This window comes from Siniperca chuatsi, linkage group LG18 (assembly GCF_020085105.1).
Source record: "Siniperca chuatsi isolate FFG_IHB_CAS linkage group LG18, ASM2008510v1, whole genome shotgun sequence".
NCBI classification, from domain to species: Eukaryota; Metazoa; Chordata; class Actinopteri; order Centrarchiformes; family Sinipercidae; genus Siniperca; species Siniperca chuatsi.
Window position 1 is genome coordinate 9,595,098 of NC_058059.1, and position 27,911 is coordinate 9,623,008.

Here is a 27,911-nt window from a genome sequence, read left to right on the forward strand (position 1 = left end):
ATCTAGAACAAAATGACCAGCAATTCCCTATGTGATCAGACCCAAGGACCGAACAGCCTTTGAGGCTATTTAAGGCTAAAATCAGACTGATACTGATGTAAAACACCTGTCATTCCAGTGGTAGTGATGGGGCTACAACCCAACACTGACTTGTAGTCATCCTTATGAGACTTGCACTCTAATTATGTTGATCCTGTGTGGTGACATAATCACAGCCTGGGTCTTTTTTGTTAGCCTGTCATCCTCATGTAACCAAATCCTGCTCACACCTGATATAGAAAACCAGGTGGGGACAACCTGCAGTTGCTAAAGCAGTTTTCAATCCATCCCGTGCAAGATTAATGTCACGCTACCTTCTTGATGATGTGTTATTTAAACACCTTGCTAAAAAGATGCAGTCAGTCCTAAAAATGTCCCTGGGTTGGGTGGCGTTCCTTCTGTTTGCAGGGTGTAGTGTAACGGTGGAAAATACGCAGGCCTTTACTGTGTCTCAAAGATGTATGGAGGATACCAGCACTTTTCTCTGGGAAATAAACCAGGACAGGCCAAAGGAATATGCTGTTTTCAGTAAGTGTGACCTTTGAAAGGCTTTTTCTTATTGTATGTTAAGTTGTATAGTTACTAGAGTGTCTAGAGAGGCCAGACTGGGGCCAGCTGTTCTTTCAGAGAACATTTAATTCAATTACATTGAAACTAAGTGCTCATTTTAGTCAAGAAGTGGATCAGAAGCCAAGTTTGAAAGGCCATCTAAAGAAATGTTATTAAATTGGACAATGTGAGAATTGTAGTACCGTTCCACTGTGGTGTAATGCAACAAACCACATAACAGTTAGTGAACTTGCAGACAATAGACTTATATTTACATCAAAAACAAACAATGCACATAAACATATGTATTCCCTTAAAATACAAAAATATATACAGTACTAGAAAGCTTTAGGAAAGATTTAAGAGTTCACATCAATTCACATTAAGTGTAAATGCTTGTATCAAATACATGACAATCATATCTTTATGTCTTATATCTTATCTAGGTGTAGGCCTACAAAAATTGCCTACAATTAGTAGACAATTTTAATTAATTAGTAGTTAATTATTAATCTAACTATCCCAAGGATATTCAGAGGATTACAATTATAAATATGATGTTGCTGTAAAATATACATTACATTTTTTTCACTTTACTGTATTTGATTATTTTTAACTGTTTATTATTTTTACATTCTTCATCCATTTAAAATGTATTTTAATTTTAATTGTTAAATGGCCTGCTTTTATTTTGTAAAGCCTTTTGAGCTGCATTTTGTGCTATTCAAATAAAGTATATTATTATTATTATTATTATTAGTAGTAGTAGTAGTAGTAGTAGTAGTAGTATACAGCACAGCTTAAAAACAAAACAGGAATGAATTAATTATCGCAAGGAACTAGCAGACCTTCTCAAACTTATTCACAAATTACATACAATGAACAACCTGTAAATGTAAAATTGGAGATATTAGGCCTACAAATTATGTAAAGCCCTGCAAACTCTATCCCTGTGACTGCACACAACAGCTAAAGTGCCTGAGTAAACAAGGTAATGTACATAACACGATCTTCATAACAACTACACAGCAAGTATTTGAATACACACAGACAACCACAGAGATACATTTAACCACTAGGGAGAAAAACAGTGAGCAAAGAGATAGACAGATACAGAGGGTGTATCTGACTCACCATGAAGATGAAGTAGTCCATATCCATGTCACAAAATGTCCTTACACTTGTTGCTTAGATGGTCATTAAGTTTTTTTGCTAGCTGAACTCCTCATCTCCTCCCTAACTAGCCTCTAGCTAACCAGTCACGGTAAAACACGGTAGCTAGCAACACTGAAAAACAAGCAAACTTTTGTTTCATTTAAATATTAACTCTGCTGTTTGTTGTGAGGCCAGAGCATGACTGGCTTCAACGTTAACTTTTAAGTTTCTTTACCAGAGACCTGTCAATTCACAGTTTAAAGTAGCGTCATAGTGACCACATCTGATTTTTTGATACTTATCTAGTAATCGAAGAATGCCATCTTCACCTGTTTTCCCTTCGGTAAGGGTGCAACGCCGTTTCTGACCACACAGACTGGATATCATTGACCAGCCGTTACAACCGAGGGGGGCGCTGTTTCACTCAATTGAGGCAACTAGATGAAAAAATGAGGAAGACAACGAAATAACGTCTCTGTTATGTGACAAAGAAAATCTTTTTATTAAAATGACAGTGGTAGCTATTTTGGATAGATCCATAGAGGGAGTCCTGACTTACTATAGGAAGTAGAAACAGTTTCTGTTAGAACACCAAAAGTATGAATCAAGGAAGCAGATTTACGCACTTATTGTGCACAACACAATCAATCATCACTATCACATTTTACATGTTTTATTTTAAGAATTCAGTCTCTCTTTTTATCCAAAGGGACTGTGGAGGGTGTTTAAATCAGTTGCTGTTTTGTTCTTTGCACTAAGTTGCACTGTTGTTTGGTGGTGCTTGTGTGTGTATTGTCAGTGTATGATGCATTTGGAAAGATGGGTAGCAATGTTGAAGGAGGTAATGCCAACCAGCCTGGCTTGCTGCAGCAGTGTCGCTCTGCCCACGGTCCCACCTTTTCTGGACAGTACTGCCAGGTGTTCCTTAGGCAGGTAACAACAAATTTATTATAGAAGATAAAATGTCATCCTGACATTTGGCTATAGGTGACAAAAATTAGATTTTGAACAAAGTGTTTTCACTACCGTAGGGAACCGTCCAGTACTTCGTGGGTTTATGTGTTCCTGATTCCTGTGGAGAAGAGGAGGTGCAAATGCTGGTGCTATACGGTCAGTGATTTTAAAATCAGTTTTCTCTGGACTCACATCAGTCCAATACTTGTGATGTGTTTCACTTTTTTTAACAGGGAAACTTCAGTTTGGTCAGACGTCCCTCATTCCTCCTTTACCTGCCATCCTGGTCAATCAGTCGACTCAGGAGATGATCATGACCCACTGTTTGTCCAACACCATTGCTCCTGATGCATCAGATGTCACCTGCCTGTCAGTATATGATTGGACTATTTTTTACCCTCTCCACTGTCTTATCTGTACTTGTAACCTATCTCATTCTGTTTTTGTCTTTTAAAAAAGTAACCTTGGTGAGTCTTCACCTGAAACAGATACCTTTTCTCCTGCAGGTTTGTGTGTTGTGTAATGGTAGCAATTCCTCTTGCGGCAACCCTGTTTACAGCTATGATAAGGTGGCAACGGAACAGAGAGGTCAGTCCAACAGCAGAGTCTTCCTGTTTAAACACTGGCCTCAACCTTTATGGGACCCTGATGACCAATGGCTCCTCCAGTATCGAAATGAATAGTAGCACTTTGGAGGAAAATAGTAATAGTAAGTACACAATGTGTTTTTGTGTGAGTACATGTCCCCCAAAGATTTAAATATATTTACCAGATGATGCATCGCAAGCATGATGCTCTGCTGTGATTGGAAGATCGACTACAGAGGGAAGATGATGAGTAATTATTGAGCACTGAAAAGTTATATACTGTGCAAAATTAAGATTGTGTTCATATTCAGACATTGCTTTATTGAATATTGTCGTTCGTAGACAGCACCAGCCACACACCACTGTGTTTTCCTCGAAGCGGTGTGTACCGATGCCTGCAGGTGTTCTCTCTACAAACCAGCAGCCAGGGTGTCTTTAGCACCTCCTCATCCATCCCAGGAGGATGCTACTCCTCCCTGAATGGCATCCGTGTCCTCAGCCTGTTATGGATCATATGTGGACACTCTGCACAGTTCCCCGTAATAAACAACCTGGGTACGACAAGACTCACTGCCACTGGCTCATTCAGCCCACAGGTCATTCACTTACATATTCTTACACTGCAGTGTCTCTATTGCAGATAACTACAAAAACTGGAAGAACACAGTTGAAAGCAGCCCTCTGTATGTGCTTACCATCAGCGGACCTGTTTTTCTGGCTGTGGACAGCTTTTTACTGCTCGGGTAAGACTGAAACAACAAGTTTGAAACAGTGATGGATTTACTGTAAAACAACTATTTTATTGTGCTTTTTAAGTTGCCAGTTTTAGCAGTTTCTAGAGCAGCTTTTGTTTTGTAGGGGTCTGCTTAGTGCAAGGTCTCTGCTGGGCTCCATCGACAGGGCTGAAGACAAACTGAGCCCCAGTTTGGTGGTAAACTACCTCCTCAAGAGGATCAAAAGGTATTGTATGTTGACCATTTCACCAAATGGTAATCTATCTGTGTTACTGTCATTATTTTTCTTGGCAATTAAAAAGGATTTAGAAGCTCTTCATTGTATGTGTGATCTAAAACTAATGTAAATGTGAATTCTCTTTGTCTTTCCTTTGCTACAGGATTCAACCTCTGCATCTGTTTATTATGTGTCTAACCATTGGCCTCATCTCTCTGGTCCAGTGGGGACCTTACTGGTTCCCATTTATAGATACAGTGATGGATTGTAAAACTTACTGGTGGGCTAACTTACTGTTGATAAGCAATCTCCTCCCAGTCCATGAGATAGTAAGTTTAGGCAGTAATTTAGACCTTCGTGCTGTATTTAATTCTATTTTGACATATTTCTATACTAACCTATCTCCCAATCTCTCCTCAGTGTATTCCTTGGACATGGTACCTGTCTCTGGACTTCCAGTGTTATGCCACCACTCCTCTGTTGGTCTATTTTTACAGACTGTATGTCCTTTCATATGATTTTAAAAAATAGCAAAATCTTTAGTCCTCAGGTAAATCAGATTTCTACCTAAAAAATGCATTTTGTTTATTCATCCTGTCTTTTGTTGATCAGAAACAGAGGTGTGTTTGCAGTTGTTGCTGGAGGCCTTCTGCTGATGACCACTGTGACCAGTGCTGTTATAACTGCACTTCTACAGCTGCCAGTCTTTCAGCCGTCTACACTGTAAGACTTACTGATGGTGATCTGGTACTAATGCAAACAGCTTATGAACCAAATGCATGAAATGTAAGGTGACTTAGATGTCAAGTAATTTTTTTTATTTAATTTTAACTTTAATTTTTTTTATACTGTGAAATCCAATGTAAAAGAGAGTAAGGGCTATTTTAGTTGTTTCTTTAAAATTCAAAACTAGTTTTATTTGTTGTTTGTTTCTTTACTTTGCAGGACATCTGAGAATTATGTCTTGTATTACTATGTGAAACCCTACACAAGATATGGACCGTTTTTAATAGGGGTCTTGACTGGAATATACTTGACAACAAAGAAAGATCAGCTGTTAAAGCAAAAGGTGAGAACCTCTGATTACATTGACAGGCATCCCTGCCAAAATCACTACACAGCTTATTCTTTTAGTAAATGTGAACACATCATATGCTCTTCTGTGACATTATCAAGCCAAATAGACATATACATACAAGCAACTACCATCCCACTTATGTGCTTATTGTGTCTTGCTGTTGCTCCAGTGGCAGGCAGCACTTGGTTGGTTCTGCTGTCTGTCACTCATGGCTGTGTTGGTTGGATTGGCCTTCATCCTCAGGGAGACCCCAGCCTATCCATCTGTGCCTCATGCCCTCTACCAGGGACTGCACAGACCGCTCTGGGCTCTGGCTGTGACCTGGATCATACTGGCCTGTGAGGAGGGTTACGGAGGTAAACAAATACCATATTCAGGAAAAACAAAATACATTATATATAATATATAATAATATATTTAAAATATGCAACAAATATTCAAGTATGTGTTTCTTCTGCATTCAAAACTATTGATCATATTGATCAATGATTGACTACACTACAATACCGTAACTTGCTGTTTAATGATTTTTATACTAATAGCAATGGCAGTATGAGAAAAATATACTGTACAATTCGGGGGATTTTTACTGTTTTAGCCTAAGCAATAAACAACAATACATTTTAACCCTCACCTACCTCTTTACAGAATACAAAACCAAATGAATGATTTGGTTTAACAAATATAGATACAAATACAGTAGTAGCATGTCTGCACACTTCTTGTTAAGTGACTTGTGAGTAACAGCTAAATCAATGCTACATTTTCTTCTGTGTCTCTCACTGTTTCTCCAGGATTTATCAAGAGCCTCTTGTCATTGGGTTTGTGGGTTCCTCTTTCCAACATTAGTTTCGCCTGCTATTTGACACATCCTGTCTTCATTATCCTCTACATTGGCTTGCAAGAGACCCCAATCCACTACACAGACATCAACTTTGTAAGTACTTCAGACAGCACATTTCATTCAGTTTCAAGCCTAATGCTGAGGTATTTCAGATTTGACCATTATTTGGTTGTGTTTCTCTATGCCTTTTAACTTAATGTATTGTATGTCTCTTCTTCAGATGTACCTGTTCCTTGGCCACCTGGTTCTCACGCTGGTGGTGAGCTACGTGTTTACTGTGCTGGTTGAGAAACCCTACCTCCTCCTAAAATGGAGCAGTACATAAAGACAAATCAGCACACAAAATACTCCAGTTAACACACCTAATCTTATATTCTGTTTGCTTGTGCCTTGTAAGCTATCCAAATACTCTTGTTCAATTCTGCTTTTGTTTAAAATAAACCTGTTTATTATTTTTTAAAAGGGAAGAAAATAGGTTTTTTTGGTGATTGCTGAGTGGTTACTACTTTTACTCCATAACTGTTCAACAGATTACAGAGGGTTGATATAGATAACATCCTGCAGATCACAAAAATAAGGTGAGATCTTTGAAATCAACACATTCATCAACCTTCACAGTGATATTGGTAAAAATAACATCAACAGCATCCAGAACCAATAATACCAAAAAAAATTAAGAATGCAGAGTTGAAGGTAGAAAAAAGTCCATATTTTGTAAAACTGAATTGGTTTTCAGGTTAATGGTTTAACAGATATAACATTATGTCATCTGCATATAAAGCATATATATTTTGTGTTGTCTTGGCTATATTATGCCCATCACCACTGAATCAAAGGGATGATTGCAGGGGCAAATAATTGTGGAGAAATGGGGCAGCCCTGTCTTGTCCCTCCCTGGCAGTACACCTTCTAACCTTATGAAGAAAGTTTAGGCTATTAGTTTTATTTCAGCAATGAAATTGCCCTGTAAGCAGTCATCTGCCATTGGCATCCCTCGTTGTGTGTTATAATATGCCAAAAAGAGTTTCTAATAAAATTCTGACATGAGGCCTTTCGAGTCTTATTATTTTGAAATTTGTTAACTGCACAGATGATCTTGTCGAAATTTTGGAAAGACCAGAATTATAATGCTGCTCATGAAGAAATCCACATAAATGGTGGTGAAAACCTTGTGTCTCTGAAAGCATGCCATCCCCTAATGTGAAAAACTCTTCAGCTAAGATATTGTGTAGCAATAAGGACATTAATTCTTCTAACTTCTAAATTATTCTACAAGAGGTTTCACATGTCAGAAACAAGGTCTTCAAGTGTCCCTGTCATGGAGAGTATTAAATATGATTCAAAGCTGATACAGTTCATTTAATCTCACAGGTCAATTAATATATTAATTAAAGATGATTAATTAAGGCCAGTTATGTATTAAGCATGAAATCATGTATATAATCATCTTATATACAGTTATATATTTCATCATCACTGGTGTCACATTGTTCTGGAGAAGTTCCCTGATTACTTTAAATCACCATCTTTAATGGTTGACATTAATGTAATGTCAATTGTTCATGCAGAAAAAAATTTTCCTTTTCAGGATTAGTTGTGATTTTCCATAAGCATGATAATAATGATTTACTGTTTCCCCGCGTAGTCTAATTTTAAAAGAGGAACGGACAGAGATAGTGAAAAGTACTGCCTTCTTGCGGAGGACAAGACTAGTGTGACTGGCTTCCTTGTGACCCAAAGTTCATCGTATTCCCCGATCATCCTTCCCCTCCTATTAACGGGTCTGGTGTAAGACAACACAAATAACTTGGGTCATATCAACAACCCCTGTCCATGGCAGTGAGTCAGAATTTGAAAGTGACAATGACTCAGCTGATGAGACCATAGCAAAGGTTTTCAGTTTCTTATGACACAAAAACACCCAGCTATGTTTCCATCCTAGCACTTGAGTTATGCAAGGCATGTGCTCCGTTGTGCATTGTATTAAGCTTAGTAATGCTTGGTGAACAGCCTCAAAGAAATACTTAGATCCTTCTGCCACTGTTAATCTCTGCCGTTTACACAGAAACAAACTCCTTGTGTGGTGATTTTCACTGGAGTAATGTTGTAAAATCAGCATAATGGAACCCTGTTACTGTAAATTGCTGTCAGGGTTTTTTAAAGCTGTTGATAATATGTCTTTTTAAATTGTTCAGACCTCCTGCGCATATGTTTGACACCACGATGGAGATAAAAAAACAATACGATTTCTCCCAGAATTTTTGTCATAATTTCCAGCATTCAATGTGCTTACTTGTCATGTAAATCATGTTTAATTTCATAGTTTAAGCTAGACTAATATGTGTTCAATGGTGTAAGATAAATGCCAAATATGGTTTGCTATTTCTTTCATAACACTTTGGCATAGTGGAGATGTGTCTCATATCTTTCCTTTGCCTGCTATGGCCCTCCTTCCTTAATTGGTTCTGGGAAGGCATCCTTTAGCTGACTCTCTCACGCACCCACACAAACAAAACGTGGTTGTGACGCACACTTATTACATGTGCAACACCATTTTTCACCTGGTCCTGTCTGGGGAGGTTAGGGAAGGAGGCCAGATGCCAGGCTGAAGCAGTCTGTGCAGCAACATGGTGTAAAAATATATCTTGCTTTGGTAAGATGACACTTCTCACTATGACTACATGGGTCCACGGGGTCACATCCAATCCAGAACCCCACAACAACATGCTCAAGATGGTGTAACATGTCTGAGACTGTTAGAGCATTTATTTAAAAACGACACTGTTTTGGAGAAAGAAAAAAAATGCATGCATAGTTTTATATTGCGTAATTCAAGATTTGTTTTGCATTTAAAAGACATGCCATATTATTGTACCCCCTCTGCTGAATACAGAAAGTGGTTATTTTTCAATTTTATGCAATGAATCTCTGTACTGATTACTTGTTGCCCCACAGTTCACCCACCATCTCAACCCAGCAACACACACACACACACACATCCTTTAACAACTACATCATAGTAGTCCTGCCTTATTAAAGTCCTGTCCAAGTGTTGCTTGGTGACTCAATTTATGTAATGGTCATTTGGGTGATGTGACACATTAGGAGTAAAGCTTTATTTTAGTGGTTTAACTTCTCTCCTTTATTTATTCTTAAAACTTACAAAGTAATTTTATTACAATAAACCTGCCCTGAAATACTTATTTTTTGAAGAAAGAAAACACAGTAGGGTCACATGCAAATTAATACACAACAACTCCCACACACACACACATGCACCAATAGTCCAATAACATTCCCTCCGTTGCTTAGTAGATTTACAAGGCACCGCAAGAACAGGTGTGCTGACACAAGTGTTACATAATGGCATGAAAAGAGCAAAAGGGCATGACACCATTTTAACGGTTTGTGTCCTCATCCTCTTATTTTCATTGTTCTCGTAATAATAAATGAAACCATTTGTAGTGTGGGGGGGTCATTCATTCATAAAACTCGTCACTGATTTCTCTACACACACACACACACGCACATACACACAGACACACACACATACACACTAGCAATAGTGATTGCACACAGTGCCTTGCCAATGTAGCTGGAAGGGTGTCAGTGTTCTCAGAGAAGTAGTAGCTAAAAATAGTCATAAATAGTCTATTTTATTTATTTATTTTTTAAAATCAGACTTGAGACATTTCAGTTTTTTGGAGGGTCTCTGTTGTTAAAACTACTATTTACAATGCAGTGATTTTAAAAAGCAGTAAAAGTATCCGCTCCCCTCACCTGTGACAGGAGCGATGATGTTTAGAGCCATAAATTACTCTTGATAACAAAACTGTCCTTCATGGTCATTATGAAAGAACATTTAGTAGGTGGCTTTCTGAAAGATATACAGGGAAGTAAACAACTCTGCAACAATGTTTGATCCAACCAAATGATGATACCATCTCGAGTTTTCTCAAGTGTAAAATGTTTTTTTATTAAGCATCAAAAGCGGACTTGGGAAAAGAGTGATGAAAATTGCAAAGCTGTGACAATAAGGATCTGGAGAAGCCTGTCGATGGTGACTGCCTGGTCTTGGAGAAACATGAGAAGAATGAACAAGAAAGAAGGCCCAAATGAAAGGAGAAAGAGAACTGCAAGACATGAAGTGAAAGACAGCTTTGTAGCAGGAATAAGTCACTGAAAGTTGCCAAACAGCAGGATAACAGTATGGGATGAAGTAACTGGGAGAAATTGATGGGATGATCTTGAGAAAATGCCCTAAAATAATTAAACAGACAAGTTTTAAGCAAATGTGTAATTATATGCAACAGACATGAGCAGTGTTTAAAAAAGGAGTGAAGTCTAACAAGAGACCACTTTAGATCATGAAAAGGCGCCTCAAGTGACTGTATTTCACTGTTTATATCCAACTCTGTAGACTCCTGAACAGCCTACTACCTTTTTTCAAGGTTTGGAGTCAAGTCGGTGCTCAAAACACAAAGTAAACAAAAGTATTTTGACATTTTGGGAATTACACTTATTTTCTTTGTTGCCAAGAGTTAGATTAATGCCACTCTCATATCTGTCTGTTCAAAATGGGGTTGCAGCAAGCAGTTGGTTATCTTAGCTTAGCATAAAGACTGGAAACAGGGGGAAACAGCATGTCTGGCTCTGTCCAAAGGTAAAAAAAAAATCCACCTACCAGCACCTCTAAAACTCACTAATTAACACATACTCACCGTTGGCAGATTTTTTTTTCACCTTTGGACAGAACCATGCTAGCTTTTTCCCTGCTTTCAGGCTTCATGCTAAGTGAAACCAACTGTCTTTTGGCTGTAGCTTCATGATTAGCTTACAGACATGAGAGTGATATCAATTAAACGTATTTTCAAAATGTCAAACTATTCTTTTAAATCCCCATCAGAATCCAAGCACCATCATGTGACTCAACTGAAAGTATACCCTTTTTTCAAGCATAAATGTTTCAAGTACATACAACACACAGGCCATCATGACTACAGTATCATTATCACTTTCCAACTAAATTAGAATCATTGGACCATTCAAATGATTGGAAACTGGCCTGCCATTTATGTCATTAGGGATTAGCTTGTGTTCATTGCTTATGAGATGAATAATTTGGTTAAATGAGAGACAAAATGTCACATTTTATCACTGTCACGCTGGGGCGAGATAATTGACTAATAATTTTCCATAAAAGCCAAGAAAGGTCTGGCCTCATTATGTTGTTTTGGCCAATGTCAACAGTGCATTGTTGCTTTGCCAGAGTAGTTAAGAGGGTTGTTACTGTTGCAAAATGTGACCCTTGGTGTCACAGGTGCACTGTAAACACAGAAAATAATTTACAAGCATAGTTTACACAAGCCTATAGTAACCTTCAGAAAAGTATAGCGAGAGTGTTTGATTAGATTACTTCTCTGGAAAAATAAACCTAATGTTTAATGTACTAGCCTGTTTTCTCATACTTTTTTTTTATAACTTAATGAAATAACTAACATGCTGGCCAATGCCACACTGGGTTGAGCTGGACAGTGAAAGAAGCACTTAATTCATTTTTTTCTCTGCACACAGGATTTTGGCAAAATTACTATCTAAATCTTAATTATTACTCCAGTGTGTGCTTGCATAAAAGTTTCTCATTATTTCTCTCTCTGGCAGGAGTCAAAAACATCCCTTAATTAGATTTCTATAACAACCACAAGTCCAAATCCTCGTGAGAGTCAGTCTGTAAAGTAGGCCATCACTGAAACAGCCTGTAAATATAGATATCGAGTGTTAAATGTTCTAGATCGGCACATGTCCACAATATCAGGTAACTGACTTTGTACTTGCGGGAGACAACAGTTAAAAATAGACTCACGCCCTGAGACGTCCAACTCTGCCTGAGCTCATACTGAAGTCCTACATCATAGGTCTATATCCTCAACCACACGGCTATGAAAAAGGTACGTACTACATGCATGGCTGAAAATCCCCTTCACAGGCTCAGATAACTGTCTTAATGCCTCAAGTAATAATAATACTTTTATCATGTGTGATTCAGCTGTGAGGTAACTTGTTAGACATTTGTTTGTGGCTTTGTTTGGGAATGGTAAATGTTGTCAATTACACTGCTTCATCTGTTACAACACTGCTGATAGGATTGACACACACACACACGCACACGCACTCTCTGCTGTGCTGCATGATACACATGATACACTTTGTTTAGCAGCCGAATTAATTCCTTAAAGTGATTTACAAGTATAATGAATTTTGGCGAATATTTGTTTAGTTTTAGTTTAGCTCATTTGTAGCTGTCAGTGTTTTATATTTTGAGGCAGCGTGTGTTATTATTTTCAAAACTTTGTTAAAATGTACTTAGGTCCTTGAGCTCATGTCTTTCAAGCAAGTTGTTCACATACAGGAGCTTTAAAGATGCAGCAGGCTGTTGGGGGGTGTTATGTGACTGAGGATCTATTTTGGCACAGAGAGTCAAGATGAAATCAAATTACACTTTCTTGCTCTCAGTCACGCAGGTGCTGACAGCTTTGTTGTTTTTTAATGTCAGTACAGATCAAGCCCTATCTAATGCCCTAATCAACCATAACAACAAGATTGATTTTTGTTCAATTTAAAACTTCAAAGTAGGTTACAACTCAGATATATGGACTATTATTATGCACGGCATAATCAAATCTAAATATGGCGTCAGTGTATTAAATGTATCAAACAGATTGGATTAATTTAAGGAAAACAGAAATGCATCTTGGACAGTGTTAAGATACAGGATGCTATTAACTGACGTACACTTTGAACAATAACATTACCATGCTTATAAAACATTAGTTCAGTGACTTTTAACTCTAAAATTAACATTTTGTTGGGGTTTAAATGTTTTTTGCAGCCTGAAAATTGTGTGAAATTTGTTTGTTTTCAAGGTGTTTGTCAATAGACTTACTAAAGTTAGGATCTGTATTCCATAGTAAACATTTCAGGCTTGAGGGTTTGGCTAGGTGTCCTTCACTGCAACAGGAATGTGACAAATGCAGGTCATGGGTGAAGGTATACTAGACTTTTCCAGAGTCTGTGCCACCAATTCCGCTCTTGCAATCTTGTATATGAGGGTGCATATTTTGAAGCCTCCCCTTTCAACACTTCGTATCAGGCCTTGGCACATATGTCAGGTAGCGGGCAACACGAGCAATGTGATTTTAAGATAGGTGCTTTTAAGACACAGCTATGCTTCTATAGTCATCTTAAGTCCCTTAAATATTACAGCTGTAATCTAAAAGAAAAATAACAGGAAACACAGCTAGAATATTAAGAAATATTGCTGGTATTACTCATCAGGTGTATTGTCATTGTTGTTAAAATTTTAAGATGGTAACTCCTCCAGTTTAACAATATAATTACTTGATTATGACTATATTATGACCATGTAAAAACAACTTATTTTCTTATGTCTTTTATCAGATTGTGAAATTTGGAATATCATGAATGTTGAGGGAATTAGCACCAATAATACTACAGAAACCTCCACAGACTGTTGTTTCATAATTATCAGGTATCAGGTTGGCATTAAGTTAGAGCTGCAGATTCTCTGCTGAATGGTTTTCAAGTGTGCATGGATGTAACTGTTTAGAAAACCTTCAATCAGAAGAATCTGAAATGCAAAAGAAAGTGTTGAATCAATAACACTTCATTGAATCGCACACTGTCTGATGCATGATCCCACATATTAGTATATATAATAATATATTGATAATATAGACAATGCATATTTTACTGCCCCTCGGTTATGCTAGACAATAGAACTTGGATAGTGTAGTCTGAAGCTGGTAACAACACAACCACCACACCAGACGTTTTTATCAGATACAAAGTAACAAAAAACAGGAAGTTTTACTGTTGATAAGGTATATCAAGTGTCCTTTAAAAGCTTCTAAAATAGATGCAACATGCCATTTAAAGGGGCATCTCTTGCAACTAAGATAAATAGCTAGAGGGAGATAGTGGGTCTTACTTCAAATATTTCAGATCAAGGAGATTGGAGTTTATTTGACTGATTTTCCTAGCTTTGCAGTTTCACTGTGAAATATCTTCTTTCTCTGATTTCACTTTGCAGGTACTGAATCTAAAAACCAAGGGGAGGAAATGACACCAGAAAAGCCAGGCACAAACAATGTGTGTGCAGAACCTTATGCCATTTGTCCCAAAACTTGGCCTGAAGTTGTTGTTTGACAGCTGGAGTCTTGCTGCTGACAATCTCCTCGAGCAGCACAACTAGAAGTCCCGATGGATCTGTCACTCCGTTGCATGGATGACCAAACGCGGTCACCACCAGTTCTTACAGACAGTCAATCTGGGGATTTAGAGTCTCTTTCTATTCTCACAAAAAACATGCTGTCTGCACATGAGACAGGAGCAGAGACTGTGTCAGATCTCTCAGACCCCACTGACAAATCAACCGAGACTTTATTGAACATTTCCAAATGCCTCTCTCAGGAGAAAAGCACTGACGCAGACTGTTTGAAGCCTTTATCATCCAGCTATAATATGTCAGAGTGTTTGTCACTTTGCTCAGAGCCTGCACCAAAGGATGATGATTTCAGGGATTGTAGCAATTTTGGCTCGTCAGAACCTGTATTACCTCACCTCTCTCATGACTTTATTTCCCCCCTGTGTGGATCTTTTTCAGAGTTCTACATTAAACAAGAACCAGCCTGCTCCTTTTCTCTAATACAAGAAAATAGTACACCTCAACCTTTTGGGGCAAAGTCGTCTACTTCTGAGGGTTTGACGGAGCCATCTGTCACTGAGCCTCTCTCCAGCCTCAGCTTCAGCTCTGAACACAGTCAAGCCACTTATCTATTAAGGTCGTTATCACATCAGTCAGATGGTTTAGAGAGTGACACAGCTATTGCACCTGTGTCAGACCTTTATATCTTTGAAAGTGAGACACAGGACTTCATCCTGAGCCCTAATGATTCCCAGGAGATTAAATGTCCTGAATACCAGCCATTATCACAAACAGGGGGAAAAAAGGCAGACCCTGACTCCAATACACATGTCCTGATGTGTGATTCGGAAAACGCAGCGACACAATGTCATCATGGCTCTAGTGAGGAACAAGCTATGGTGGACTATGAGTCAGACGTAAGCCAACATACAAGGATAAGACCACCTGCTGTGGATGCCTGTGAGGCAGGCTTGATGTCAGTAAATGATGCGAGACGAGGGAAAGCAGAGGTCACTGATTTAACCCCCCAACCAAGGCGAAGCGACAGCCCCATTGAGCTGTGGCTGGACGCATGCCAGTATCTGGCAGGTGAGGATACAGAGGATAGGGATGTTTTGGGCAAGACAGGTCATTCTATGATGCAAGGAGGGCTCACAGCCACCAGTGACGCAGGAGAGACACAAGTGTCAGGTTACAACCCGGATGGTAGCGAGGGGATTGGCTGGTCTAGTGATGACACCAGAGGTTGGGGGCCACCGGTTGAGAGGTGGTCGTCAGTGGACAGCTGGGCGAGTGCACTATCAGACTGGACTAGTATCATCACAGCTCCACCAGAGGACTTCACAGCTGCCTTCACAGAAATAGGGGCTGAGATAGATGCTTTGACACAGGCACTAGCAGAGGTTAATACTCAAATAGATACAGAGACGTCTAAAGAAGGAAAGGGTCAAGTACCAGTAGTGCAGGCACAATTGCAGCCACCCATGGGTGTCCAGGATCAGTCTCTAGAGGCACAAAACTTCCCAGAGAGCTCCGTCCTCTCTGGGCAGAGCTGTTTCTCTTTGTGCCTCGAAGCTGCAGGACCTGAGTTCCAAGACAGAGAGGGCTCCCAGAGCGCTGAATCCCTGTGTGATTCAACACCTACCACACAAGGAGAAAAGGAACCGGGAGAAATCAAGATCAGCCAGGCTGAATGCTCATCCATGAGATCATCCGGTGATATGGTGGCCTCTCCTGGAGGATACGGTTTAGATGTGATCCCTGGATCTACTTCTGCTGATCTGGACTGTTCTCACTTTTGTGGATTTGACAAGTCCTTTGAGACAGACATTTTCATCAGCAATGAAGAAGATCCAATCATACTGAATATAATAGAGGATACAGATTTGGAAGGACAAAATGCACCTGCAGAGCTAATAATTGAACAGGTAAGATGACTTACTATATAGATTTATATTCATTATTATCTCTTGTATTGTAAAATTTAAACTTATTATCCCATGCAATTTAGAAAAGTGTTTGACAGTAGGAAAGTTTGTGCTCTGCTTTACGTTTTCACAATAAAACAATGGAGATGGTATGGGTACGGTTTTTTCCCTGTGTGTTGGTCCCACACATACAGACACACACACTCTCAAACACGCACTACTTTCTCTGAAGTGTGTGGCAGAGACAGAATGAGCAGTGGAAAGATTCACCCTTCACGATAGAGAGAATTACAGCGATCACCTTCACATCAGTCGTGCTGGCCAACAGATAAATCAGTCATGCGCTTTGGAAACATGGCCAGAACATTAAGAGACATTCCTGCTCCTGCCCTTGTCGGTGTTGTCATACCTACAGAACTGATAGCTAGTTAAGCGGTACGTAGAGTAGTCCTGAGACTGAAATACACCTTTGTCACCACACATCAGACCCGCGAGTATTGTCGCCTTGCTTTGGATTGGAGCCACTCATTTTGCACCCAAGGACTTTCACGCAGGCTTGATTCTGTATTATTGGATAAGTCCTTTGGCTCCCATGTCAAAGACTGACAGGTGTGCTTGCTGAAGGAAACGGGAGTGCCTGAGAGGAAAACTTCAGATGGACAGAAATGGCATCTAATAATAGCTGAGAATTCAATGATAATAGCATGCATCCGTGGCGTGTCAGGGTGGAGGGGTGAGAGGAGTGCACAGCTGAGGACTGAAACATGACCCTCCCTTGCTCTCTCTCTCTTTTTGTACGTACCCTATAACACACCCATTCCCACCACATCTCCTTTAAAAATCCAGGATCAGGACACTCACAGGTCCATGGGCCTAGGACACTGCTTTTGATTGGCTTAGTAACGCAAGGCATACCTGAAGCTCCTGTCTATAACAGTGTAGATTTCAGTTGTATGCAGGACATATGGACTGTGGGTTTGGATATAGGAGCATGGTGTTTCATAAACTTCTGCTTTGTGGCTCTACAGAAAGGTATGTGTTGAACAGAAAAATGTAAAAGATAATAATCACCTGTTTTGTGATATCTATGGCAACACTTTATCAGTATTATTACATACTATCATATTACAATCTCAGTGGAGTCTGACAGTCTTATACTCAAGAGTATGACTATCAAAATTCTTGTGAATAATTATCTCAGTCTTAGAAATATATAATTTCTTAAAATTACCTCAGATTGTTATTATTATTTGTCCATTTTCATTATCAGCCCTTTGGAGATGGACTGCGTGAAGTGACAGATGAACACAGTATCTCCCAGCCCAGCTTGGTGGCCGAGCAAGAAGCTAAAAGGAGCTGTGGGCCAGCTGTGGTTGATTGTGAAGGAACCGAATTGTCAACAGAGCTTCATTTCCTCAACACACAACACACTCTGACAAACTCATATGTACCAGGTGTGGACACACAACCTGATCTGCATATCAGTGTTCACACACACGTGTTGTCTGACACTTTACCAGACCTTGACGGAACATGTAAGTTGGAGCCACAGTGGGAAAGTCCCAAGTTTATTACGCCCTTAGCTCCTCTCGGTATTGGCTCCTCCCTCGTCTGTCGGGCAAGCAAAAGTTTGGAAGGAGATCAAACTTGTGCCAAAAGGTCTCTCAATGACAACAGAGACCATAGTTGTGATCACGTACAACCTTGCGTTCTCTGCTCAAACTCTGATAGGTTTACTGACAAACCATCTTTGGAAGGTGATGAGGAGTTGATTCATAAAAAGGAAAATACAATAGACTCTTCTGAGAAATCTTCACCAGAGGGACAACTGGACTTGGTCACTGGTGACAGTACAGAGTGTTTCCTCACTGCAAGAAAAACAATAATTGAAGAGATCAATGAATTCAGTAAAGAACTATCAAACTTGGCTGCTGTCCCTGCAGATAATTTCATCATCTCAGAGAAGAACCGCGTTGCATTCATCACTTTAGATGTAAATGGCCCATTTGTCCCCAGGGCTACAATACCCATCGCCACAGCCATTAAATCTGAGAAGGCTGATTTGAGTCAGAAAACAGCTGAAAAGATGCCTCACAAAACCCACAAGTCCACCTCAGAGGGCAAAACACGCTCCAAAAAGGACAAGTCAGCTGGTCATCATTATGGTGCACAAGCTTCCAAGAAACAGGAGAATTTGTCTCACCATGTTTCAGCCCAGCAGGTCTGCAAACAGCAAGAAACTAATCCTCTCAATGGAGCAAATCAAACCAGTGAGAACACTCCAGCCGGGCTTGAGGACAAGGAGGCTAAATTGGTGATTGAGACTAGTGTGGCAACTGAGAAGGCTCCAAGCAAGCCACATGGCAAGAAGAAAAAGAAACATGCTCAGAATGCAACAGGAGTGAAAAGTATAGGGGAGTCACTGGTCGAAGTCGAGAATGGAGCAAAACCAAAGACTGCAAAAGGAAGGATTGATATGTTTGAGGCCAAGCTGGGTGCTAAAGCTGGGAAAGCTCAAAAGGACAGTGATCAGTCACATGGTGCTGAGAAAAAGTCCCAGCAACCAGAGGCTAAAGCTTCCCTGGGAGAACAACCTCCGCATCATTCAGATCATAAAGACCACAAGCCGAAAAACTTCACCAGTCCTCTGAACGATGATATTATTAAAAGACGACGCCTGTCAGAGGATAAGTTTGGGAAGATTGTCAGTGTTTTGGAGTCTAAACTACCCAAGCAAGACATTTCTATCCAGGCAAAGGGAGAGGAGCCCAAGGTAGACGCCGGGGAAACTCGTAAGAAGGCGTACAGTGAAGTGGTCAAACAGAAAATCCCACCTAAGGAAGGTAAAGGATAAACATTAAACCATTTTTCAGCTAAGCACTCTTCCATGACACATTAGCAGTTTTCCAGCTGTTCTCCTGCATGATGGAATCCATGTAATCACACATTCTTTACCTCTCAATAAAAGCATATGACAATGTCTGCAGACCCCAAGGTGTTGCAGCCTATCCTGGCAGTGTCAGTGAGTGGCGACCCCCAGAGTCTGTGCCTTTGGTGTCAGTTTGCAGCTGTCTTCTCCCACTACACTGTGACCTGGAGCAGAGGGGGCACTGTCCTAGCTGAGATCAAGAGAAGGTATTTAGTTTCATTTTACATGATTTTTACAACGTACTTTCTCAAATTATACCCTTGTCTTTACACAATACTGTCTATAACTCAGCATTACACCCCAAAGCACCAGTGACTAACCACATACCAAAAAAACAGTGGTGGAAGAAGCACTGAGATCTTTTTACTTAAGTAAAAGTGGCAATACCACAGGGTAGAAATACTTTGTAAAGTAAAAGACCCGCATTCAAAATTGTACTTGAATAAAAGTACTAAATTATTAGCATCAGAATATACTTAAAGTATCAAAAGTAAAAGTATTCATTATGCTTAATGGCCCATTTCAGAATAGTATATATTTTATTGGATTACAATCATTGATGCATTAATGTTTTCATCACTTTGATGTTGCAGCTGGTAAAGGTGGAGCTAATGACTATATACCACTGGTAACCCCCCCCCCCATCTTAACCCATACATCATAATTTATTTGTTGATTATATTTTGTGTTATTAATCTAAATCTACAAAGCTACTAAAGCTGTGAATGTAGTGAAGCAAAAAGAACATTATTTCCCTCTGAGATGGAGTAGAAGTAAAAGAAGTAAAAAATGGAAATACTCAAGTAAAATACAAGTACCTTAGTACGTAAGTACAATACTTGAGTAAATGTATCAACTTTCCACTGCTGCCCATAACCAGATTATCTTTGCCAGCTATGCTCCTTTAGTCTAAGTGATCCCAACCTTTTCTGTCTGACGTACCCCCACAGCCCCTTGCATATGAACTCAGTACTTCATTGACACCACCAGTCATATTCCAAATGCTTTCATTTGAAGTGATTTAAAATTGGATGTTGTTTAACACTGTTAATCATATACAGTGTGTATTGTTCCAATAATTATTTCATATACTAGAACTGTTAATGTTTAGATCGGTTTGAGTTTGCATTTGTGCTACTACCAATTGGAGTGGCAGAAGATGGACAATCATTTATCCATTACTTTCAGCTATTTCAACTGTTATCCATTAGGCCTACTCTTAGCTAACTATTTCAACCATTTATGTATTGCTTTTACCGAACTATTTTGACCATTTATCCATTACTTTGAGCTAACTATTTCAATTCCGTGTATCCAGTTTCTTTTAGCTGACTATTTCAACCATTTAGCCATTATTTTAATTATATGAACAATTTATTCAATACTTTTACCCAACTGTTTCAACTCTGCTCACTTGCTAAATCGTTTTATTTTTCACGCACTCTCAATTGCACCACAGTTCAAGTTAGCAGGTGTTACAGCTGACTCAATATGTGGATATATTTTTTTAAATCAAATCGTAATTTATCTTTTTTCAAATTAATTGAGCTAACACTCCACAATCTTTCCACGTAACCCCTGGCAAACGCAGAAGTACCTCCTGGGGTAAGGTTGGGAATCAATAATCTACTTTATGTTAGCAGGCATTAGATATCAGAAAAAGTGGGCGGAAAGTAGCCGGAAAATCTGTTGACTGCAAGGATAAAGTATGGTTTTACATTTTGCTTCATTTAAACCTACCATTCTTAGCACAGCAGTCAGAAGTATAACCTGTATCTTCCATCTCTGCCAACATATTTCTCCCATATTTCAAGGCCATCTCCTGGCGCTCTCCCGTTTTGTTGTTTCTCCCGGGAAACTCCTGTAATTTTGCATGGCCCTCAAATTTCTCAATTATCGTATATGTCATATACGGATCCAAGTTTTGGATGTTTTTCTGACGTCAACCAAGTTCCTATTGTTCTATGTTCTATGAAACACAATACTATATTGTAATGCACAGTAGCCTATATAAATAAATGTCACAGTGAATCCAAATTTCAGATCAGATCCAATGCCAGAGGGTTTTTGTATAGAGACTTGGCTTTGTGTGGTGCATTTTGTGGCACTGAACCTCTCTCTGAAGTGCAGGGGACGAGAGTAGAGTGTCACTGACCATCTCCAACGCTTCTCACAAAGACTTGGGCAAGTACCAGTGTCAGCTCACCAGTTTACATGGATCAGTCACCCTGGACTACCTGCTCACATATGAAGGTATAAAACATGACTTAACTATAACAACTATCATGAACATGGACAAGAAAAATGCACAGTTACTAAATGTGTATCCTTTTTGACTCTGACTATTTTACAGTGCTCAGTGAGATTGTCATCCCTCCATCTCCAAAGACCATCTCATGTGAGTGTTGAAGGTTTATTATTTTACTCCTCAGTTTTTTTGTTTTGCTTTTTTTATTGCATGACAGAAAACTGATGACACAGTGTGTCTGCCTTTCTTTTTTCTAGCTGCCCCAGTAGAGGTGGGGAGTGAAGAAGAGGATGTCCACTGTTCCAGGCTGATTTTCAAAGAGGATTTCCTAGCTGACCAATACTTCGGAGAGAACCAACCTGCCAGCATCATCACTGAAAAGGTTCACTTTGGGGAAGGGATGCACCGGCGGGCTTTCCGGACCAAGCTGCATGCTGGTCAGATACCCCTGTTACTACCTGGACACTCCTGTGTGCTCAAAGTACACAATGCTATCAGCTACGGGACCAAGAACAACGACGAGCTCGTTCAGAAGAACTTTACCTTGGCTGTGGAGGTAAGAATATCACAGTACTCTGATGTTAGTAGCTCAAAGTATAATTGCATTATGTACATAATAATCACATGCCACAGCATGTACTTTTACATACTTTTTCTGCCACAAAATTATGGAAATGGAAATAAATAATACAAATTATTGTAACACAATTACAATATCATCACCATATTAACTTAGGATAATGTTTATTCTGACAAACATGTTGTGCAAGAAGTTTTGTGAGAAATGGTAATTCTTCTAGAGAAATACCACATAAAATGCTCAGAAAGTGTCACAAAATGTAATTTTGTGTGCAACGTAACATGGAAATTTGTCATGTCATTAAAGTTTGATTAAAAATATCCAATATGATATTACATCCAATTCTGTGGCTCAAAAATGCAATTTGTAGGGGAAAATGCCTTTTGTGAATTTGCATAGAAAGTATTTGTGCCCCCAAAGCTACATAATATGCTAAATGTGACACTTGGGGACCATCAGGTTATATTTTAATATGCCAATAATGCAGTTAACATACCTTTTACAAGCCTTTTACCTTTTACCTTTTACAAGCTCTTTGCTGCATGTCATTTTATCAAAGCTTGAGAAGTCTTTAATTAATAGCATACAAAAGCATTGCTGGCTTTCTATAGATCACTTAACATTGTGTGCAGAGATATTCTAATAAAGAAAATAAGTGTACTGTAATTGACTTTTTGCTCGGTAGGAGTGCCAGGTCCAGAACACAGCGAGAGAGTACATCAAGGCGTACACCACTGCAGCCCAGTCTGTTGAAGCCTTCGGAGAGATCCCAGAGTGAGTGACACATTCGACAAGCTGTAAACTTAATGTACAACTAAACTCTCTGCACCACATTTGCCTACATAGTATTTTAGAATAATGTAAAGTGCTTATAGCTCAAGTCCTTTTGTTTCATGCTTCCACTAGGATCATTCCCATCTACCTGGTTCACCGTCCATCCAATGACATCCCATACGCCACACTGGAGGAGGAGCTGATTGGTGACTTTGTCAAGTATTCAGTCAAGGATGGCAAAGAGATTAACCTGATGAGACGCGATTCGGAGGCAGGACAGAAATGTTGTGCTTTCCAGCACTGGGTCTACCATAAGACTGAGGGGAACCTGCTGGTTACTGACATGCAAGGTTGGGAAAACATGGAAAATTTTATATTTTGAAATGTGTGCAAATACACAAGTTCAAAATGTTTTTATCTGCACTTAAAATTACAATTAAGAGTTCTAAAAATGGGTCTGTTTTTGTGGTTTTCAGGAGTGGGAATGAGGCTTACTGATGTGGGAATAGCCACGTGTAAGAAAGGGTGAGTATTTTTTAGATGCAAATTGTTGATACATGCAAGTTGATGTATTAATAATTGACTTCTTTTTAGATATAAGGGCTTCAAAGGAAACTGTGCCACCTCCTTCATTGACCAGTTCAAAGCCTTGCACCAGTGCAACACGTACTGTGAGATCCTTGGCCTCAAATCCCTGCAGCCCAAAGCTAAAAAGCCTGCATCTGCTCCGAAACCCAAACCCCAACCCTCTGCTGCACCCAAGAAGAAAACATTTGGGCCAACAGTGAAGGGCAAGTCATAATAGGAGGAGAATCTTGGACTATGGGTTTTATTGTTATTGAAATGGTTAGGTTTTTGATGATTTGCTTCACTCACGTTGGACTCCTAGATCATGGAGGAAACAGATGTATTCTGACTCTCAAGGGAGCGATCATTACGCATCCAGCGACTGTTGTTTTCAAGAGTTTTTGCTTCATCTCATGTTGAACATCGAGAGATAGATTTTATTTTAATGAAGATTTCACCAGAGATTGTTTATGTATGAGAGAGTATTTACAATCCAGGGGTGGAAACTTTATTTAGTTTTGGGAAAACTGTGACAAATTTAACAAACACTTGAAAATGATGATGAGAATGATGAGTTGTCGACAGTGTTGAACTGTGATGTCTTAGAGATTGCTTTACTGATGAGGTGCGATGATTTTTATTTACAGATCAATGTAGAGTTTTTCTTGTTTTTCTACTTCGGTGATGTTTTCAAACTATTAGTTCATTAAATTAATGAACTTGTTAATTAATTGATTGGAGGAAATGTCTTTCAAGTAGGTTGTATGATAAAATACACACAGTAGTGGACATATATTGTTTTGGGTTCAGTCACACAGTATGAGTGGGTCATTTTTGGTGGCAAAGGTATGATTCAGTTTAATGTTACATTATTATAATGTTTGCTCATTTAGTGAAGGCACTGATTCAGCTGATGAGCTCGTATTTTTATTCTGTAAACAACACAAATACATTTTGTATACATAAAGCTCATGTAAAGTATGCCTTTAAATGCATTCACTGAAAAATGTCAAGATTTATTGCTTTATCGTTTTATTATCTTGGGCAGTTCTGCTTGTTAAATTGATTTCGAATGTCTAGCATCATTTCAAGGATCTATACTGTACCGGTCTAGCTCAAACTAAGTGAAAGACGTGTAAAACTGGACCCAATAATCACACCACACTAACCTTACATCCAGAGCAAAATCTACTTGCATAAACAGTCCATTGGATCTCAGTAGCATGCAAGCTATTCAACTGCAATCTCAAACGGTCTCGATATAATAAGCCTCTCTGTCCTACTCTCACTGTTGCCATTTAAATGCCTGACCCAAATTGCTGACATGGCTCTCAGGTTGTGGCTATGGTCAATGTGTAAGCAAACAGTAGATCTTTGCTATTAAAGAGATGTTGCTGGTTGAAGATGCTTTCTGATTTGTTTTTTATGAGGTTAAATTAACTCACATTTCCTGTAATGGAACCTCTGACCTACAGATTCTGGTCGGGGGTGCAAATATCTGTGTATCTTTGTACATAGGGTTGAAGGTATTTATAAAATGTGAACAATGTGTCTTATTTAATTCTACTTGTTTACATGTTGAAAAAGTTTGAATGATGACAACACAAGAGATGGCAGCAGCATGAAAACAAATGGGCCGTCTATTCTTATTTATACTTATAGGAGAAGGTCTCCAGCAGCAAATTAGCACCTCAAATGCTAAAGTAAGTGGGTCACACTTAGAGGCTCAAGATCACGTATGAACACATAACGTATATTTATTTTCATCTCTGCCCCTGCTGCATGGTGTAATGTGTCCCAAGCTATAGGCACAACAGACGGGGACGTGTTTTGGGGCTTTACAGTATGAATGAGGTAACTATTACAAATCCGTAAAAAGGAAATAAAGACTATACAGAAGACACAAAACAAACAAATTACAAAAAGAAAAATAAACAACCAGGCAAACGAGGAAGTTGAGGAATATATCGAGGTCCTTTTCACACTGTAGCTATTTAGTGTGATAATGGCGTTTGATACACAGGACACAAACACCATTGTCACACTCCACAGCTCTGGAGGACAGCATTTACTGTAGATGCAGATGGAGAGGTTGTTAATACAAACTGGTGGATGGACGACCTGGTGAAATAAGGAAGAAAGTAGTCGGGTGATGTGTGGAATCAATAAAGAGCAATGGAGAGAGGGAAAGTGAGAAAGGAAAGTAGAGAGAAACAAAGATAAAGTTACAGTACACATGGTGTGTGGTGTTTTCTATGAAAAACTCAAGTCAAGCTGAAATTACACTAAGCTGTGATTTATGATCATCGATGTAGCACTGTAAATATGTAATCATCAATATGCTGAAATTAAACACAAATGAAAAACATAATAATGCTGGAAATAATGCTGAGTAAATACACAAAGCTTATCCAAAGTGTCCAAAGTCCAGTCATGTCTTTTTCTACTGATTGTGGGGATGACTGCAGCTGTGTGTATTTGTGTGTGTGAACAAGAGTGTAAAAGAGCAATAAAGTAAAAGAACACCTGTGTGATCCCCATTTCTTTCTATATAACAAACATGTTTGCATTCATTTTTCCAAAATGTAGTTGAAAAAATAGAGCTGGTTCAAACTGTATGTTATTCTAGATTCAATACAACTTTATTGTTTCTGCTTTATTACATAACATTTCTGAGCTGAAAATAGCACCAGCATCTAGTTGTTAACTTTATCATAGTTCATAAATGACCAACTTTACTGATAAAACTGTGAGTTAAAAACATTACTAAAGGATTCAGACCTATTGCAACAACAACCAACTCACCTCAAGTTTCTAAAGTTGATCCTCTTTCCAGATTCATACCCATTTATGCTTCTGATTCCCCAGCTACTCTCTTTTCTCTGCTCCTTCCCTCTCACACCAGCGTATCTTTGTCTCCGAGTCTTTCCAAACAGTTAAAAGTCCAGTAGTGTGTCCGGAGCTGCATGTTCATGAGGTGATATATGGTGCATTTGGGTTTGATGCTGTCCTGTCCAAGTCTTTATGTAGACAGAGCAGGGTTTGGACAAACAGCCAGTTCCACATTAGTGATAAGCTACAGGGGAAGTATTGATCGACCCTGACCAGAGGTAGAGGGTGAGGGGCAGAGGAGGGGTAGACCAAAAAAACTGCCCTGGTGTGGCAACAGGGCCTTAATACCAAGGTTTCACTGAAAGTCCCTGTGAGCTGAATGTAACAGACTCAGGTCAGGTGATGGTTCCTGACAGAAGAACGATCAAATGAAAATGTAATATATGTAATGGAATTTGGTGGCGTTGAGGAGCCCAAAAGTCAGCAAGGTATACAGCCAGCTGGCAGAATCTGAAGTAAAACTGGATACTCATAAAGTAAAGCAAGTCAAAGAGTCACGTCAACACACGTTTTTGTCATGTGTTTATTCCATAAATTAAATCCTCACTGTATTTATCTGAAAGTAAATCGTGTGAAGGAAAACCTGTATTTTTTCCCCATTGCCAAAATCAAATCACTACAGCACTTCACTCCATTTAAAACTACTACTTCACTCAGTGAATAATAGTTAATAGATAAAAATGTGTTAATAGATACACTATAAGTAGTGATATGCCATGTCCCCAAGGAGTAGTTTCATAATAAAACCTGTTACTTAGGGCAGATTATGTATCTCTTTATCTGGAGGTCTGAGATGTGTCACTCTGCTCAGTTTTCAACCTCTGAAGCCCTAATGTTCAATCAGTGATTCCCAATCAGGGTTGCAATTGTATCCCTGGGGGTACTTCTACATGGAAAGATTGTGGAAAAGCTTAGTTAATTTGAAAATATAGAAATCATGATTTGATTTAGAAAATATTTAGCTACTGGTATATATCCACATTTTGAGTCAGCTTCATGTGTTGCAATTGAGAGAGTGTGAAAACTAGTTAGGCGATAGGCAAGCAGAAGTTGAAACAGCTCAAGGTAATTATAAACAGTTCAAATAGTTAGTTAAAAGTAATGGATAATCAGTTAAAATAGTTAGCTAAAAGTAAAGCTTACATGGTTGAAACAGTTAGCTAAAAGCAATGGATAAATTAGTTCAAATAGTTAGATAAAAGTAATGGATAAATAGATGAAACAGTTAACTAAAAGTAATGGCTAAATGGTTGAAATTGCTAGCTAAAAGTAAATGGTTGAAATGGCTAAAAGTAATGGATATATTTTGGTATAAGACTTAGCTAAAAGTAATGGATATGGTATAAATAGTTAGCAAAAAGCAGTTAATGGATAAACAGTTGAAACTGCTAGATATATGAAATAGCTCAAAGTAATGGATAAATGGTTGAAATAGTTAGCTAAATGTAATGGATAAACAGTTGGAACAGTTAGCTAAAAGTAATGGGTGGTGTTTGTATTTTGTATGTTAGGACAGCATTTTGTGTTTAAAAGTAATAATTTAACAAGTCAGTTTGGCTCTTTTTATTAAGTGTTTTGCTCATTGAATTATGAAAACTGAACAAAGCAATTG

General features: G+C 38.8%; 2 protein-coding genes and 1 long non-coding RNA gene across 4 annotated transcripts; 2 read left to right on the forward strand and 1 right to left on the reverse strand.

Moving 5' to 3' along the window:
* The first annotated feature begins 387 nt into the window (after positions 1-387).
* On the forward strand, positions 388-9,073 carry oacyl (O-acyltransferase like). Of its 2 annotated transcripts, XM_044174988.1 has the most exons (15): positions 390-567; positions 2,543-2,676; positions 2,775-2,853; positions 2,931-3,066; positions 3,204-3,406; positions 3,627-3,839; positions 3,925-4,027; positions 4,143-4,244; positions 4,399-4,564; positions 4,656-4,735; positions 4,848-4,958; positions 5,181-5,304; positions 5,483-5,669; positions 6,108-6,250; positions 6,378-9,073. In XM_044174988.1, the coding sequence occupies exons 1-15, from the start codon at positions 393-395 to the stop codon at positions 6,480-6,482; spliced, it is 2,061 nt and encodes a 686-aa protein (XP_044030923.1). In that variant the 5' UTR covers positions 390-392; the 3' UTR covers positions 6,483-9,073. The 2 variants fall into 2 exon arrangements, with proteins under 2 accessions (XP_044030924.1, XP_044030923.1); XM_044174989.1 differs by lacking the exon at positions 6,378-9,073 and having other exon boundaries at positions 388-567; positions 5,557-5,669; positions 6,108-6,229.
* A 2,936-nt stretch (positions 9,074-12,009) lies between these two features.
* alpk2 (alpha-kinase 2) lies at positions 12,010-24,824 on the forward strand. The gene is made up of 11 exons (XM_044174640.1): positions 12,010-12,105; positions 14,268-16,309; positions 17,580-19,152; positions 19,297-19,444; positions 21,364-21,491; positions 21,592-21,636; positions 21,744-22,042; positions 22,752-22,840; positions 22,973-23,190; positions 23,317-23,365; positions 23,435-24,824. The coding sequence occupies exons 2-11, from the start codon at positions 14,438-14,440 to the stop codon at positions 23,640-23,642; spliced, it is 4,629 nt and encodes a 1,542-aa protein (XP_044030575.1). The 5' UTR covers positions 12,010-12,105; positions 14,268-14,437; the 3' UTR covers positions 23,643-24,824.
* Positions 24,825-25,139: 315 nt separating this feature from the next.
* Positions 25,140-26,433, reverse strand: LOC122865781. Its single transcript, XR_006375543.1, has 2 exons — positions 26,213-26,433; positions 25,140-25,528 (listed from the first exon to the last, which is right to left on the reverse strand). It is a non-coding gene; the product is annotated as an uncharacterized LOC122865781 (long non-coding RNA).
* Between the last annotated feature and the right edge of the window lie 1,478 nt (positions 26,434-27,911).